Source organism: Aphanomyces astaci (genome assembly GCF_000520075.1).
Source record: "Aphanomyces astaci strain APO3 unplaced genomic scaffold supercont1.3, whole genome shotgun sequence".
Lineage (NCBI taxonomy): Eukaryota > Oomycota > Saprolegniomycetes > Saprolegniales > Verrucalvaceae > Aphanomyces > Aphanomyces astaci.
The window spans coordinates 984006-997573 of record NW_009798266.1 but is presented as its reverse complement, the minus strand read 5'-3'; the positions used below and the strand labels follow the sequence as shown (position 1 = coordinate 997573).

Sequence of the window (13568 nt, the reverse complement as noted above, 5' to 3'; positions counted from 1 at the left end):
TCGCTTTTCGTCCAAACCCTTCAAACCGCATGAATATCCCAGAAGATTTGGCTGATCTGCACCCCAGCTTTGCAACATGACTGGAATCACCGATGGGTCGGAGGGGTTGACGAGCTACTACCGCCAGAAGATCGAGCACTTGGAGCTCACCGTGCGTGACAAGACGATGAACCTGCGCCGCCTTCAAGCGCAGCGCAACGAGCTCAATTCCAAAGGTACAACCTATCTAACAAACCACATCGAAGTCGGCGGACGAGGAATTGATGCTCACATCACATGGTAGTGCGCTTGCTTCGCGAAGAGTTGCAACTGCTGCAAGAACCCGGGTCGTATGTGGGGGAAGTGGTCAAGCAAATGGGCAAGTCAAAGGTGCTCGTGAAAGTGAACCCCGAAGGCAAGTACGTGGTCGACGTGGACAAAACGATCGATATCACCAAGTGCACACCCAACACCCGCGTGGCGCTCCGCAACGACAGCTACGTGCTGCATAAGATCCTTCCCACCAAGGTGGACCCGCTCGTGAGCTTGATGAAGGTCGAAAAAGTGCCCGATTCGACGTACGACATGATCGGCGGGTTGGACAAGCAGATCCGCGAAATCAAGGAAGTGATCGAGTTGCCCATCAAGCACCCCGAGCTCTTCGACGCGTTGGGTGTCGCCCAGCCCAAGGGCGTGCTTCTCTACGGCCCTCCCGGCACGGGCAAGACGCTTCTGGCGCGCGCCGTGGCGCATCACACGGACTGTACGTTCATCCGCGTATCCGGTGCGGAATTGGTGCAAAAGTACATTGGCGAAGGCTCCCGCATGGTGCGCGAGCTGTTTGTGATGGCTCGTGAAGCGTCGCCGTCGATTATCTTTATGGACGAAATCGATTCCATCGGCAGTTCGCGCATGGAAGGCGGCGGTGACTCGGAAGTCCAGCGCACGATGCTGGAGCTGCTCAATCAACTGGATGGGTTCGAACCGGCACAGAACATCAAGGTGGTGATGGCCACGAACCGCATCGACATTTTAGACGCCGCGCTGTTGCGACCGGGTCGCATCGATCGCAAAATCGAATTCCCCCACCCCACGGAAGCGGTAGGTACCTACCTCCCCCCATCATCATCATCATTATCGACAATCATTGCAGCCCAATATTGCAATGCCATGCTCATGCTATCATTGCAACTTGTATCTTCATTTCGCAGTGGCATTGCACTTGGATTTGATGCACATATATATATATATATATATATTGTGGTATATTCGATACGAATTTCCAGTCTCCGTCGAATATCTCGCCGCCGAATCGAATTACGAATCGACGCTATTGGCTAATCCAATTTGGAGTGGATTTGATTGGCTCTTACAAAAAGGACAAGTATATTCAACCAATCAGAACTCGATCGTGATTCAATATTGATTGAACAAGTCGCGCGAATTTTGGAAGTTTATAGCGAATTCACAATATATATATATCTATTGATTTGACTTGTCATGGCTAGTCGCGCATGGATATCATGCGTATCCACTCGCGGCGTATGAACTTGTTGCGCGGGATCAACTTGAAGGTGATTGCCGAAAAGATGCCGACGGCGTCCGGCGCCGAGTGCAAGGTACACACACACATGCAATTTGATATGGAATCGGAGATATGACACATGATGATTAGGCGGTATGCACGGAAGCAGGTATGTTTGCGCTCCGAGAACGCCGCGTCCACGTCACACAAGAAGACTTTGAGATGGCCGTGTCCAAGGTGATGAAGAAAGACTCGGAGCAAAACATGTCGATCAACAAGTTGTGGAAGTAAGCACGTCGTCGTCCTCGCCCGTCGCCAACACAACCAAACACGCCGAAACAACTATTGACAATCGACATTTGCTAACCCCCCATGTTTCGTGTGTTATTTTGCCTTGAGGATTACAGTAGTAGCCTTAAATACATATGCATATTGCACCCACATAAGCACTAACTGGCCTTGGGCACCATGGCGGCCCCCCCCCCCCCGCCGTCTTGGTCGGGTGGGGCCCAGTTGTAATTGTCAAACAACTGATGCTCCATCGTGTTGCGTTTGCTAAACTCGGCCATCACCTCGAGCGCTTCCTTGTCGAGGGGCATGGACGTGAAAGCGTCGTCAAAGTTCATGTACTCTCCCGGCGAGGGCTGCATGGGGGGTGCCACGTCCTTCAAGTGGTCCCAGTCGGCAATGTGCGCCGTGAAGAACGGATGGCGCTTAAGCTCGTTCGCGTCCTTGTACCCCAACCGGTCGTGGGGGGTCGGCTGCAGCAGCTTCGAGACCAAATCCTTGGCCTCCTCGGACAAGTACGACGGGAACGCCACGTAGCCGTCCTTAATCTTGGCGTACAGCTCGGACCGGCACTTGCCCGAATAAAACGGGGGCAGCCCCGTGAGTAGCTCAAACACGAGGCACCCCAACGCCCACAGGTCGACGCCCTTGTCGTATCCGCCTGCTAGCGGCAGCACCTCGTCGAACGCGGCGTCGGCCAACATGAGCACCTCGGGGGAAATGTACTCGGCAGAGCCGCAAAAGGTCGCAGCTAGTTTGCGCTCGGTCACGTTTTCTTTGGACAGTCCGAAATCGGCTAGCCGAACGTGGCCTTCGCGGTCGAGTAGGACGTTTTCCGGCTTGAGGTCGCGGTAGATGATGGCGTGGGTGTGCAAGTGGTCCAGCGCCAGATAAATCTAACCATTTCCCATCAACTTGCATATTTATAACAACAGCAACTGCAGCAGCCGCATAACAAACCTCGGCGCAATAGAATGCAGTGTGCGCTTCGGAGAACCGGCCCGCCTTGGACAAGTGAAAGAAGAGCTCACCCCCCGGACAAAACTCGAGCACCATGTGGAGATGGTCGATCGTTTGGAACGCCGCGTGCAGTTTGACGATGAACGGGTGGTTGTAGCACTTGATGAGCACGTTGCGCTCGGCCTTGGTGTGCGCCACCTGGTGCTGCGTCGTGAGCGCGTGCTTGCTCATGGTCTTGATGGCCACGATGTGGTGCGTCGAGTTGTGGCGCGCGACCATCACCTGTCCAAACCCGCCTTTGCCGACGATCTTGAGAGGCGTGTACTGCCGCAACGAGAACCCGCCGCTGTAGCTCTCGGCCATGGAGATCGCCTGGATCAGCTTCACATCTGGAATGGCCTTTGCCGGCACGACAATGCCAGAACTGATCACCATCGACGGGTCCCGGGACGACGCACGCTTTTTGTGCAGTGAAGACCGACGACTGATGCGCCGTCGCCGGGGATGAGGGGGGTCCGCCGGCTGCTCTGCCGACGTAGGGGATGACACTGCCGGGGAGGTTGCGTGGGGCTCGGAGCCAGCAGCAATGGCGGCGGCGTCCAGCGGAGCCACGGGGGCTGCTGCTCCCGACATGTCGATGGTGGACGCCCCGACGGTGTCACACTCGGACATGTACGACGACGAAGCAGACGACGAGCTCAAACGTCGATTGTGGTGATGTTGTTGATGTGACGGTGACATGGCAGGCTCCAGGCAAAGGACTCCCCAAGGGCGCGTGAGGGTGCCGTTGGAGCACAGGTCGTGGCACAGTTCGTTGGACATGTCGACGCGCTTGCTGTCGACTTCGTCGAGCGGAATGTCCAATGCTTTGCACATGTCTGCGTAGCTTTCATGCAGTTCCGACCACGTTAAATCGAGCAAGGGCACTTTATGTCCTCGTTTGTCGACGTGGTAGATGCATGCAGTGGCGGCATCGGCAATCGAACACTCCGTCGACGACGCCACCGTCAAGCTGGTGCCGTGGGAGGCTGTAGAGTCTATCGACGGGCACGGTTCCTTGTTGTCGCCGTGGCCTTCCGTTTTGTGCACGACTTCTGCAGCCGGACACACGGATAGCTCTGAAAACACTCCGAAAATGCGCTTGGAGCCGGCGGTTTCGAGCTGGTGTACAATGTCCTGCGCTTGCGCATCCGAGCAGCCATGGTAATGCAACACCACACTTCCTACGAGACTAGTCAGCGACTACCCGGTAGAATACTGAGAAGAGTACGTACCCCACGATCGCAGCGGAGTTTGCACTTCAAAGCAAATGTTAAACAAGTGCGGGCTCACTTGGTACTTATGTAGTTTGAACTCGGATCCGTCGATGGGCAAGAGACCACTGGGTTGCGTAGCGGACGCGTTCTTGAAGTAAAAGACAAACCCTGCAAGAGTTGTGAATGACTAGTTGGTTGGGGTAGACAACCTACCGTCGGCAATGATAAACACCCGCAACACAACGTGGTGAATGGTCTTGCCGCGCTTGGTCAAGAACGCAGCGTGGTGGAGGTCGAACTGCCGGAACGCATCGTCCGGATTGTGCGCCTTGTCACCTGCTGTCATGTGCCTCTCACTTGCCGTCGTTGCGTGGGACGCTGACGACCGACGCATGGGCAAGTGGAGGTTGATACCAGGCATCTCCCGTTCCATGAGCGAAGCCGTTATGTTGGGCAGTGGTTCTTCGTCTATAAATAGATTATCCAAATGTAATATTGTGGATTCGGTACGAACTTCCAGATCCCGTCGGATCACGAATCGACGCTATTGGCTAATCCATTTTTGAGTGGATATGATTGGCTAAGGACAAGTATATTCAACCAATCAGAACTCTGGCGTGATTCAATATTGATTCCTTGTAGACAAACCAACTTTACACATCCACGATCGTGTTACTTTATGCTAATAAATACACCAACCACGATATAATTTGTCAGGCCAACACATGCATCTGGTCTGCGCGTCGTCCATTGGCGAACCGAGGACGCAATAAATAAGGCACGATTTCGGCCATGGGCACCACGATATCGAGGTCGACAATGTGGCAGCTGGGGGCTTCTCGGAAGAAAAAGTCTTTGAACTGGACGACGACGGGTCGGCCGCCCTTTTTGGGCTTTGTCCAGCCCTGGATCTCTTCCAAGTACCGGTGCTTGGTGACGGCTGAAATCAGCACCTGCCCCCCCAGGCCGCTGTCCCCCACCTCCCGCGCCACCAGCTCATCCAGCCCCGCGTACGTCAATTTGCCCGTCGTGGGGTGAACCTGGTGGATCAAGCCCCCTCCCCCCAAATGAATCGCCATGCGCACGCGAAGCCCCCGGAAAAACGGGCGCCCAAACATGTCAGTCATGGTCTTGGCCGCACGAAAGTCGTCCAATTCTTTCGGCCACGGCATGTCGAGCAGCTTGAGTTGCACCGTAACGCAGTACGAGATGGCGTCCGTGACCGTGTGGAATACCAGCTGAAACGCATCGCCCGCGGTGGTGATCTCGTACCCGTTGAACGAGGCCAAGTGTTGGCGCATGCAGTCTAGACATGTTAAGTTGCATCACGATTGGCGCCAAAGAAATACAGGAAATGAGCAATATATAACCAAACTAACATTACCGATACAAATACTTTCAAAGTACATACAAACGAGGATGGAAACAAACGAAGAAGAAAAGGCAAGGAAGAACCACCACCGACGAATGCCATCACTTGGGATGAACACGTAGATGCAGAAAAAATATATATATGTATATATATAATATATATATATATATATATTATACATATATATATATATATATTATATACATACATATATATATATACTGTACGCGCAGGTAAATGAAGGACCAAAGTATAATAATACATCATTTCTTGAAAAATATTGATATTTTCAATAAATAGAGAAATTGCAAGAGTACTTACCGTCGTGCAAGGACTGGGCCTTGGTCATAGCGTTTGGTATGCGAGACCAGAGCAACGTGGAGCTTTCAATGTCAGTGCACACAAACACCGGCATGTGGAGAGGGGGCGACATCAAGTTCTCGGACGAGAGCATGGCATCCGAGGGTCGCAGCATGCCGCCGTGCATGAGACCTTCATGCAGTTCCTTGGGCATGACCGGTCGAAGGCAGCGGATGCAGCAGAGGACGCTGCCACCAATGCTAACCGCGTTGAAGAGGCCAGTGAGGTAGAACAGGCAGTTGGTCGCAAAGAAGAAAGTGCTTGTGTGCGGCCCAAGAAAGTTCGAGTTGTTCCGCGTCAGTTGCGCGACTTCGCTGCCGAGACTGACGATGGAGGTGGGGATCGTCGTGACGCTGTACACGATGAGGAGGACGCGTACGCGGCGGTAGATGTGCTCCAGCGTGTGGTCGAAGAACCCAGATCGGTTCTGACGGACGCAGTAGATCTTGTACATGGCGAACGGAAGGTACAGCACGGCGAGGAATAGCGCCCACACAACCAAGTACAAGCTTGCGCGGAGACACGAGCTCGTGAGGTCTTCGTCCTTTTTGGATACAGGACCGAGCGCAAAAAGCAGCAACAACACGGACAGCGGCGCGTACACGACGATGTTGTAGAAGAGGACGGTATGGCGCTCTCGATCTTCCAGCCGCGTGATCGTGTGGGTCACGACTCGCTGCATCTCATACGCCGTGAGGACGATCCAAATGGCACCGGCGACGATGAAGAGGTCGCCGGCGGCGGTCAGGATCGCTTGGTATGCGATGATGGGCTCGTCAAGGTTGGTCACGTTGCGGTCGCCTTTGTTCGCCGTGGGCAGCACACCCTCGATCATGCCGAGAATGTACAGGACACATCGAAGGAACGCCCAGACAAAGTCACAGCAGAACACGGAATAGGTGCTGTACTGCACGGCCGATCGTCGGATGTCCTTCGTGTCGAACGCAGTGAAGATTGTGATGCATGCCGCGATCATGGAGATGCATGTGAGCGGCAGGTAGACACTCATCTGCATTGCTTCCCACGCCATGATGTCAGATAGTGGGGTGGGGTCCATCTTGGTTACCTTTCCACTGTCGACACGCAAACACTATTACAATCGCCATTCTGACACTCTGTCGAATATTAATAGTCTCACCATGGATGTAATAACTTGTTATAACAAATTATTCAATACAATTTAGAAGTATACGTCGTGGTGGTAGTCATAACACGACGACGGTATTTATTTTTCAGCGTACCAGTAGTAGCCAATTTATTCTATAATGAGTATTGCTTCAAATCATGATACTATTAATAGTAGAATCAGGATACTACTAAGCTTATATCTTAAAAAGTAACAAAGCATCAGAGAAGGCGAATGCACTACATGTAGTCTTACTATACTACAGCATTTTGCAAAAAAAGCGTATCGAGGCAGAACTGGTGGCCTTAAAGTTCTCCAATACATGCACGTTATGGGAAACCCACCATCTGTATTGAACTGATCCGGCTCAGTCGACCAGCGTTGTCGAACTAGCATTATGCTGCACACTTCCACACTTGTCGGAGCATGTGTACTGTCCACATGGACCAGTGAAAGGCGGCTACACTTGTCGGAGCATGTGTACTGTCCACATGGACCAGTGAAAGGCGGCTAAACTTGACGACAAAATCGCAAAGGCTTTGGGCGGTAACCTCGAATCATTCTTGAGGCAAAGTGGTTGGTTGTTGGGGACCCAGATTTGAAATTCTCGCAATATGATTGGACACTTTTGTAACTGACAACCAGACGGTGTCGTCGAGATGGTTGACAGGTCCGAATTTCAACCATCGAGAGGAACCTGGGCCATTCTTGCATTTGCACCAACGCGTTCAAGTCAACCCCTTCGGGACGCACGGGGCCTCACACCAGCTTCTACCCGCTTGATCGTGTCGTTGCTCCAAGCTGCTCCAATCGATGTCGTCTGGCGTGTGAGGCGACGACAGGACGAGCGTCGTTGTCCACCTACTCTTGGGGGGTTCTCGCGTCGGCTTCTTGGAAGCAATATCGGAGCCGCCGTTTCACGCATGTACGTGCAGAATGCATTGGCAAACGCAGTCGCCGATGCATCGCTGGTATGACATTGATCGACGCAATGAGTCTCACTTCTCCATAACAACCACAACTGCGATCGGTCGACAGTATGCTCTGCACGCGCATGCGTGGAGTGACAGCACTGTTGCTACAGTACCAAGAAAGCCGACGCTGGAACCCGTCAAGAGCAGGTCGACCACGCCGCTCACCGAATCGTCGCCACCGGTTAGACCAGCTTGAAGTCCCACATATGATATAGTATAGATCCCCAGTCCCTCTGGAACGGCGGCACATCCAATCGGGTGGTCCCACCAGCCTTTGCAGCGCGACGAGGGCGACATGATCAAGCAGATGCTAGTGGCTGACCACTGCAATCACCCGGCACCTTTGTGCAACTGCACGCATGTCAACTCGCTGCACGTCAACCCCCCACCACACCTACCTCGCTGGAGGCAATAGTATGTACAGTGGCAGCCTCCGGTCACGTTGTTTCTAACATTGTAATTACTTCGAAGTATTCAATCACCCCATTTGCTATGTATGTGTGTCAACTAACGCGAGCAGCTTACGTTAAGCGGCATTCCATCTTTGGTCGGTCCTTCAACCTCCGAGTCCACAGCATGAATTGCTGGGAGTACTTCACAGACCAGCATTACGTTTCATGTTGCGTCTGCACATTCTTTCACCGTTACGGTACTATTATGTACTTTAAGTAGTATTAATATGCTATTCACTGTCAAACCTGTGTAAATGCTCTAGAAATTCGACTTGCCCAATGAGGTTGAGCAAAACGAAATGCGAAAGTACCAGTAACGTTAGCCTTACAACCAGTAACGTTACTGTACCGGTACCTACATCGTTTCCAGAAATTGCGACTCCAAATCGCAATGTCGGGGTGGCAAGGTGAATACTGTGTACTTCGAAGTACATCATACACCCAAGGAATGCCCCCACTGCATTCGCAGTGTCCACCAACCACTTTTGACGTAACGTTACAAAGCCAACCCCCGAAGATGACATTTTACTAGCTTTGTAGTACGGTACCTCCACAGGTGATGGCCAGAGACTGACTGTACAGTATGTGAGCCGCCTTCGATGACGTGTACCTCGACGCTCCCAGGGCTTCTGGCGCTGGAACTTCCAAAGATGGGCGGTAACAAGAGAAGGCAATGGCTTGTCAGCCCATGCCACCACACCAAGCACCAACTTCCTTGGCATCCCAAACGTCTTGGTACGTAAGATTGAATCGCGACCTCGGAGGGCCTTGTTGGCCACGACGACCCCGTGGAGGATATCATGAGGGTCAACCTCACACACCATATGCAACCCTCAAGATAGCGTACATTTCACTCAGAAAGTTGACATAAACGACCGATCAGTGATTGGCTAGACCAACCGACGATGGTCAAAATTCACCAACGTACTACGCCTATCACCCATGAATTAATCTTCGTTTTTGTATACATGATGGCCCGTCTTCATTGACGCGCACATGGTGGAGGCCACTACGACGATGATCCAGCCGTCACGCCACTTCGCATTTTGGTTCACCCTCAGCATCATCGAACGTCATGCTAGGAAGATCCGCCACGCTTCACTGCCTGACCATCTTGGCCCTAGTGTCTACTTTATGGCAGCACCGCGTGGAAGGCAAAGGGGTGTGCTACGACTCATTCGACTATGCCAACATGGACGCGCACTTTACGACCATCAAGTCCCGCTTCGACGCCGTGCGCACGTACCAGACGCAGAACACGCTCCTCGGGCTGCTGTGGCCCAATGGAACCAACACCACAGTGCACGTGCCCGACGGGCCCAACTCCATAGACGTTGCGGCGCGCCACAACCTGCTCATTTACGCCGGGGTGTGGATTCGGAGTCCATTTTTCGAGGCCGACTTGCAGGCCGCCATCGACGGCGCGAGCCGCCACCCCGCGTCCGTCAAGGCCATCTTGATTGGCAACGAAGACCTGAGCAACGGGCTGAGTCTGCAGACCATGGTGGACACGATCAACGAAGCCAAGGCGAGAATCCGCGCCACCCCCGGCCTCGAGCACATTCCGGTGGGTACGGTGCAGACCGACGGCGACTGGATCAAGTACCCGTCGCTCGCCGCCGTGTGCGACGTGGTGGGAGTAAACATGTATGCGTTCTTCGACCCGTACGACTTTTCCACGATCAACAACGTCATTCCACACATGAACCACCGGTGGCAGGCCATGGTGTCGCGCTTCGGGAAGAAGGCGCTGCTGACGGAGACGGGGTGGCCCACGGACGGCGGCGGGCCCTTCCGCAACCACCAGGCGAGCATCGAGTCTGCCATCAAGCACTTCTGGGACGTGCAGGATTGGATGGACACGAACGGCGGCGAGCACCCCATGTACTTTATGTTCCACGACAACCCAGCCAAGTCTACTGACATTGCAACACTGTTTGAAAACTACTTTGGGTTGGCGTACCCGAGCGGTGCATGGAAATTCGACGTGTACAACCGGCCAGTGCCGGACCCACGGTGGAGCCTCCCGTTTAAGATTGCCACGTCCCGCGACCACGTGCTCCGATGCGACGGCGGCGGGCTGTTCAAGGGTCCGTCCGACAACGCGAACGACCGGTGGTCGTACGACGTCAATACGCACCAGGTCAAGTGCTGGCAGCAAGGCACGTGCTTGGATGGGTTCTGGGACAGCGCCAACCGGTTCACCGTGCACATGTATGCGTGCAATGCTGCAAACAACAATCAAAAGTGGATCTTCTCCGATTTGCGACTCAAGCACGAGATCTATACGAACCGATGCCTCGACGCCGACCGGTCCGACATCCACGTCCAGGTGTGGCCGTGCCAAGCCAACAACAACCACCAGCTGTTTACCATTGCCGGCGACATGGGCCACGTGTCGCTAGTGTCTATCGACAGGAAGCGGACACTAGTGGCTGCAGCCGGGACAGACCGCGACGGCGGCGAAAGGATCGCGTTTGCGCACGGCTGGTTCCCCTCCCAGGGGTGGGTACCCGCGGACGGCCAGTGGACGTTCCTCCACGACAAGAACATGGTCATGTCGGAAAGCCGCCGCAAGTGTTTGGACGCGCCGCACAACGCGAATGGCTCGCCCATCCACTTGTGGCCATGCAATGACAGCAATGGCAATCAAAAGTGGGCGTACGATGCCACGACCAAGCAGCTCCGACACACGACACACAAGGGGTTCTGCTTGGACATGGGCTCGAACAACGGCTACCGACCGCATCTGTGGGAATGCCATGCCCCCAACGACGCGTATGTCAAGTTCCAACAGTTCAACTACGCCGTGTAATGAACGATATCTCGGCCCACTACACTATAATAGTATGACGACAGGTTGGAGATTTGAAGAAGAGGCAGGGTTGGCCACCGGCATCATGTTTGCAATGCCGTTTGTGTACTAGAGTGGGGAGGAGACTGGGTTGGGGCATGTCAATTGACGCCTTCGTTGCTTGCAAGTTTAAGCTCTACTGAAGGCAGTTTCACGAGCAACCCGTTTATCTGCCATGCATGTAAAGTGCAAGGAAGGCTGTAAACATGCGTGCGTACCTACCTCACCTGTGCGCACGGTTGGGACGTTCGGTGTACAGATATATATTCCTTGTATGTAAAGCTACTGCGCAGACGTCGCATGCACTAAAGATATTCAAGGCTTGGTCGAATACTAGCGACGACCCAGTGCCGCTGCGGTGGCGACCGGGTAACTTGATTAAGTAGACACTTCGACCGGCTCTAACGATGACCATCACCAAGTAACCCCTCGTCAACGCCAGTCTTCGGTACTACTGACCCCTAAATTACTTGAAAGTCAAACGAGCGGGTGGTGGCTGCAGGAGGAACAGTCGAAGCAGGAGCTCCTACATCCATCCGACTGGACATTTGTGGGCAAATGGTAGCGCGTGTTTCGAACGGCGGTCTTTGAGGCTGATGGGGCTGGTGAATTTGTGAATTTTGGGAGCACGCTAGCCCCCGCGGAGATTACATCCTGCTTCTTGTAGTCCGCGACTGGCTGGCTGGTCCTCACCTAGGTCATTCCTGCTACCGCCAGCAGCGAGAAGTTCCTTCAATTCACCTCGCGTATACCACGCACAGCCACCATGATGGGATATTCGACAGCACACTGCAGTCACTTTCCTCTGACCCAGTGCAGGTCACGAATCGTTTCACCCGGTGGCCTACATCCGGAGGCGACAACTGCTCCGCGTCCTCGACATTTCGCTCGTGTCGGATACGCGCCGCGGCATATTCCATGGCGGGGGAACGGGGCGCAGATGAGGAGGACGCAGGGGGGCATGTGGGACCCCCAAACCCACCAACCTGTCGCTTCAGTCGATTATCGACACAGCGACCGGTGCGCTACGACTTGATGGAATTATCGTCGATTGGCACGGCGGTATTGATCGACCCGGAACACAAGTGGACGTTTTCGGGAGGCATCGTCATGGAGACGCGACTGGACTCCCGCCGGGTGCAATTTTGGTCAAAACGGGCGGCTCCCTGCCCCCCCGATCCACCCCGTGCTGCTACACGTCGTCCAACAGAAGTGGCGAGCTGCATCAGCGGATTTCGCTGCTCCACCGGGCCTACCCTCACCTCGAGCTGTCGCTCCGCCGCGCAGTTCGATTCGACCAAGGCGGGCAGGTTGGGTACGGTGCTACTGGACAAACGATTGCACCAAGACAAGAGCCTGACATGGCGAAATATGACGCGGGTGGTGGCCACGGCGCCATCCTCGTGGGTTCAAGTGGAACGGTACGGATGCCGACAGTAGCCAGGCACACTGCGGCGCCAAAGCGGCCAACATTTCCCTGCAGGTGCTGCCCGATGACACTGTCAACGGTTGCGATAACGTCGAGTGGACGTGGTATTTAGGACGAAGCACATATTCATAGTTGATGGGGAACTTCTAACGCGTAGAGCATTTTCTTACTATTGATAGACCTAACCTGTCTACCTAAACTGGCCCATTGGTCATGTGTCATTTGGCAGCCTTCATGGCCGTCGAAGTCCCTGAACTCTTACGCATGAATTTGGCCACAACAAAGTAGACATCCGCTGAAGTAATTGAATACGCTTGGTTTGGCTTTGAAATTATATTCATATCTAGTGTGAACGCAACGCATGTATGACATTCAATGGGTTGGCGGTTATCACGCTACGACGGTGAACTTCTCGTCTAAACATGTATGAGCGATCGAGCTCGGTAACACACTACATGTGGGAAGGTGTACGTGACGTACAGATTCGTTCGGCATATAGCTCGAGCTGGTGGATCATGTCTTCGAGTTCGGTCAACTCCTCGTCCACTTCGTCGATGGCTGCCATCCGGTCATGGAAGAGCACCTCTATATGTGAGCCTCATGAGTGGTAACATGTGGGAATGGAACGACGCATTAGAGCAAACCAGATTCTTTCATCCGCACGGAAAATTCAGCGACCGTGGCACTCTCCGCCGCCATCTCATCAAACTTGTCATGGATGGCATGCATAACCTTGTCGACCAGTTTGGTGCGCTCCATCGCGCCTGGCGGACGGCTAGCATCAGAACGAGGGTACTGCTACATCAACATACCTTCCAGTTCTACGCCTATGTACTCACAGACACTCTCCGATACGCGACTAGTGAGCTTCTGGACGTCGAGTTCCCGAGACGCTGCGTCCGTCGCCATCTTGCGCAGCGAATCAGCTTGATTCGGTCAAGTGCGTATTCGCAAAACGTACTTCAGGTAAGCACACAAATCAGAATTCATTTA

At 53.7% G+C, this 13568-nt stretch overlaps 7 protein-coding genes across 8 annotated transcripts; 3 read left to right on the top strand and 4 right to left on the bottom strand.

The window, feature by feature from the left end:
* The first annotated feature begins 44 nt into the window (after positions 1-44).
* H257_01916 (26S protease regulatory subunit 8) lies at positions 45-2012 on the top strand. Its single transcript, XM_009825369.1, has 4 exons — positions 45-215; positions 284-1080; positions 1488-1598; positions 1655-2012. The coding sequence occupies exons 1-4, from the start codon at positions 77-79 to the stop codon at positions 1793-1795; spliced, it is 1188 nt and encodes a 395-aa protein (XP_009823671.1). The 5' UTR covers positions 45-76; the 3' UTR covers positions 1796-2012.
* H257_01915 (AGC protein kinase) lies at positions 1954-4463 on the bottom strand (the record flags this gene model as incomplete). The annotated part of the gene is made up of 4 exons (XM_009825368.1): positions 4222-4463; positions 4027-4176; positions 2753-3975; positions 1954-2688 (listed from the first exon to the last, which is right to left on the bottom strand). Exons 1-4 carry the CDS (start codon positions 4439-4441, stop codon positions 1954-1956), a joined length of 2328 nt encoding a protein of 775 aa, XP_009823670.1. The 5' UTR covers positions 4442-4463.
* Positions 4464-4662: 199 nt separating this feature from the next.
* On the bottom strand, positions 4663-6821 carry H257_01914 (hypothetical protein). The gene is made up of 2 exons (XM_009825367.1): positions 5702-6821; positions 4663-5314 (listed from the first exon to the last, which is right to left on the bottom strand). The coding sequence occupies exons 1-2, from the start codon at positions 6795-6797 to the stop codon at positions 4722-4724; spliced, it is 1689 nt and encodes a 562-aa protein (XP_009823669.1). The 5' UTR covers positions 6798-6821; the 3' UTR covers positions 4663-4721.
* A 725-nt stretch (positions 6822-7546) lies between these two features.
* Positions 7547-8311, bottom strand: H257_01913 (hypothetical protein). The gene has a single exon (XM_009825366.1). The coding sequence runs from the start codon at positions 8088-8090 to the stop codon at positions 7728-7730; it is 363 nt and encodes a 120-aa protein (XP_009823668.1). The 5' UTR covers positions 8091-8311; the 3' UTR covers positions 7547-7727.
* Positions 8312-9336: 1025 nt separating this feature from the next.
* Positions 9337-11305, top strand: H257_01912 (hypothetical protein). The gene has a single exon (XM_009825365.1). It carries the CDS (start codon positions 9368-9370, stop codon positions 11105-11107), a length of 1740 nt encoding a protein of 579 aa, XP_009823667.1. The 5' UTR covers positions 9337-9367; the 3' UTR covers positions 11108-11305.
* A 248-nt stretch (positions 11306-11553) lies between these two features.
* Positions 11554-12586, top strand: H257_01911 (hypothetical protein; the record flags this gene model as incomplete). Its single annotated transcript, XM_009825364.1, has 3 exons — positions 11554-11567; positions 11624-11707; positions 11782-12586. The coding sequence occupies 3 exons, from the start codon at positions 11554-11556 to the stop codon at positions 12584-12586; spliced, it is 903 nt and encodes a 300-aa protein (XP_009823666.1).
* A 285-nt stretch (positions 12587-12871) lies between these two features.
* H257_01910 lies at positions 12872-13520 on the bottom strand. 2 transcript variants are annotated; one of them, XM_009825363.1, is made up of 4 exons: positions 13388-13520; positions 13220-13339; positions 13056-13160; positions 12872-12991 (listed from the first exon to the last, which is right to left on the bottom strand). In XM_009825363.1, the coding sequence occupies exons 1-4, from the start codon at positions 13482-13484 to the stop codon at positions 12966-12968; spliced, it is 348 nt and encodes a 115-aa protein (XP_009823665.1). In that variant the 5' UTR covers positions 13485-13520; the 3' UTR covers positions 12872-12965. The 2 variants fall into 2 exon arrangements, with proteins under 2 accessions (XP_009823665.1, XP_009823664.1); XM_009825362.1 differs by having other exon boundaries at positions 12872-13160.
* Positions 13521-13568: the final 48 nt, after the last annotated feature.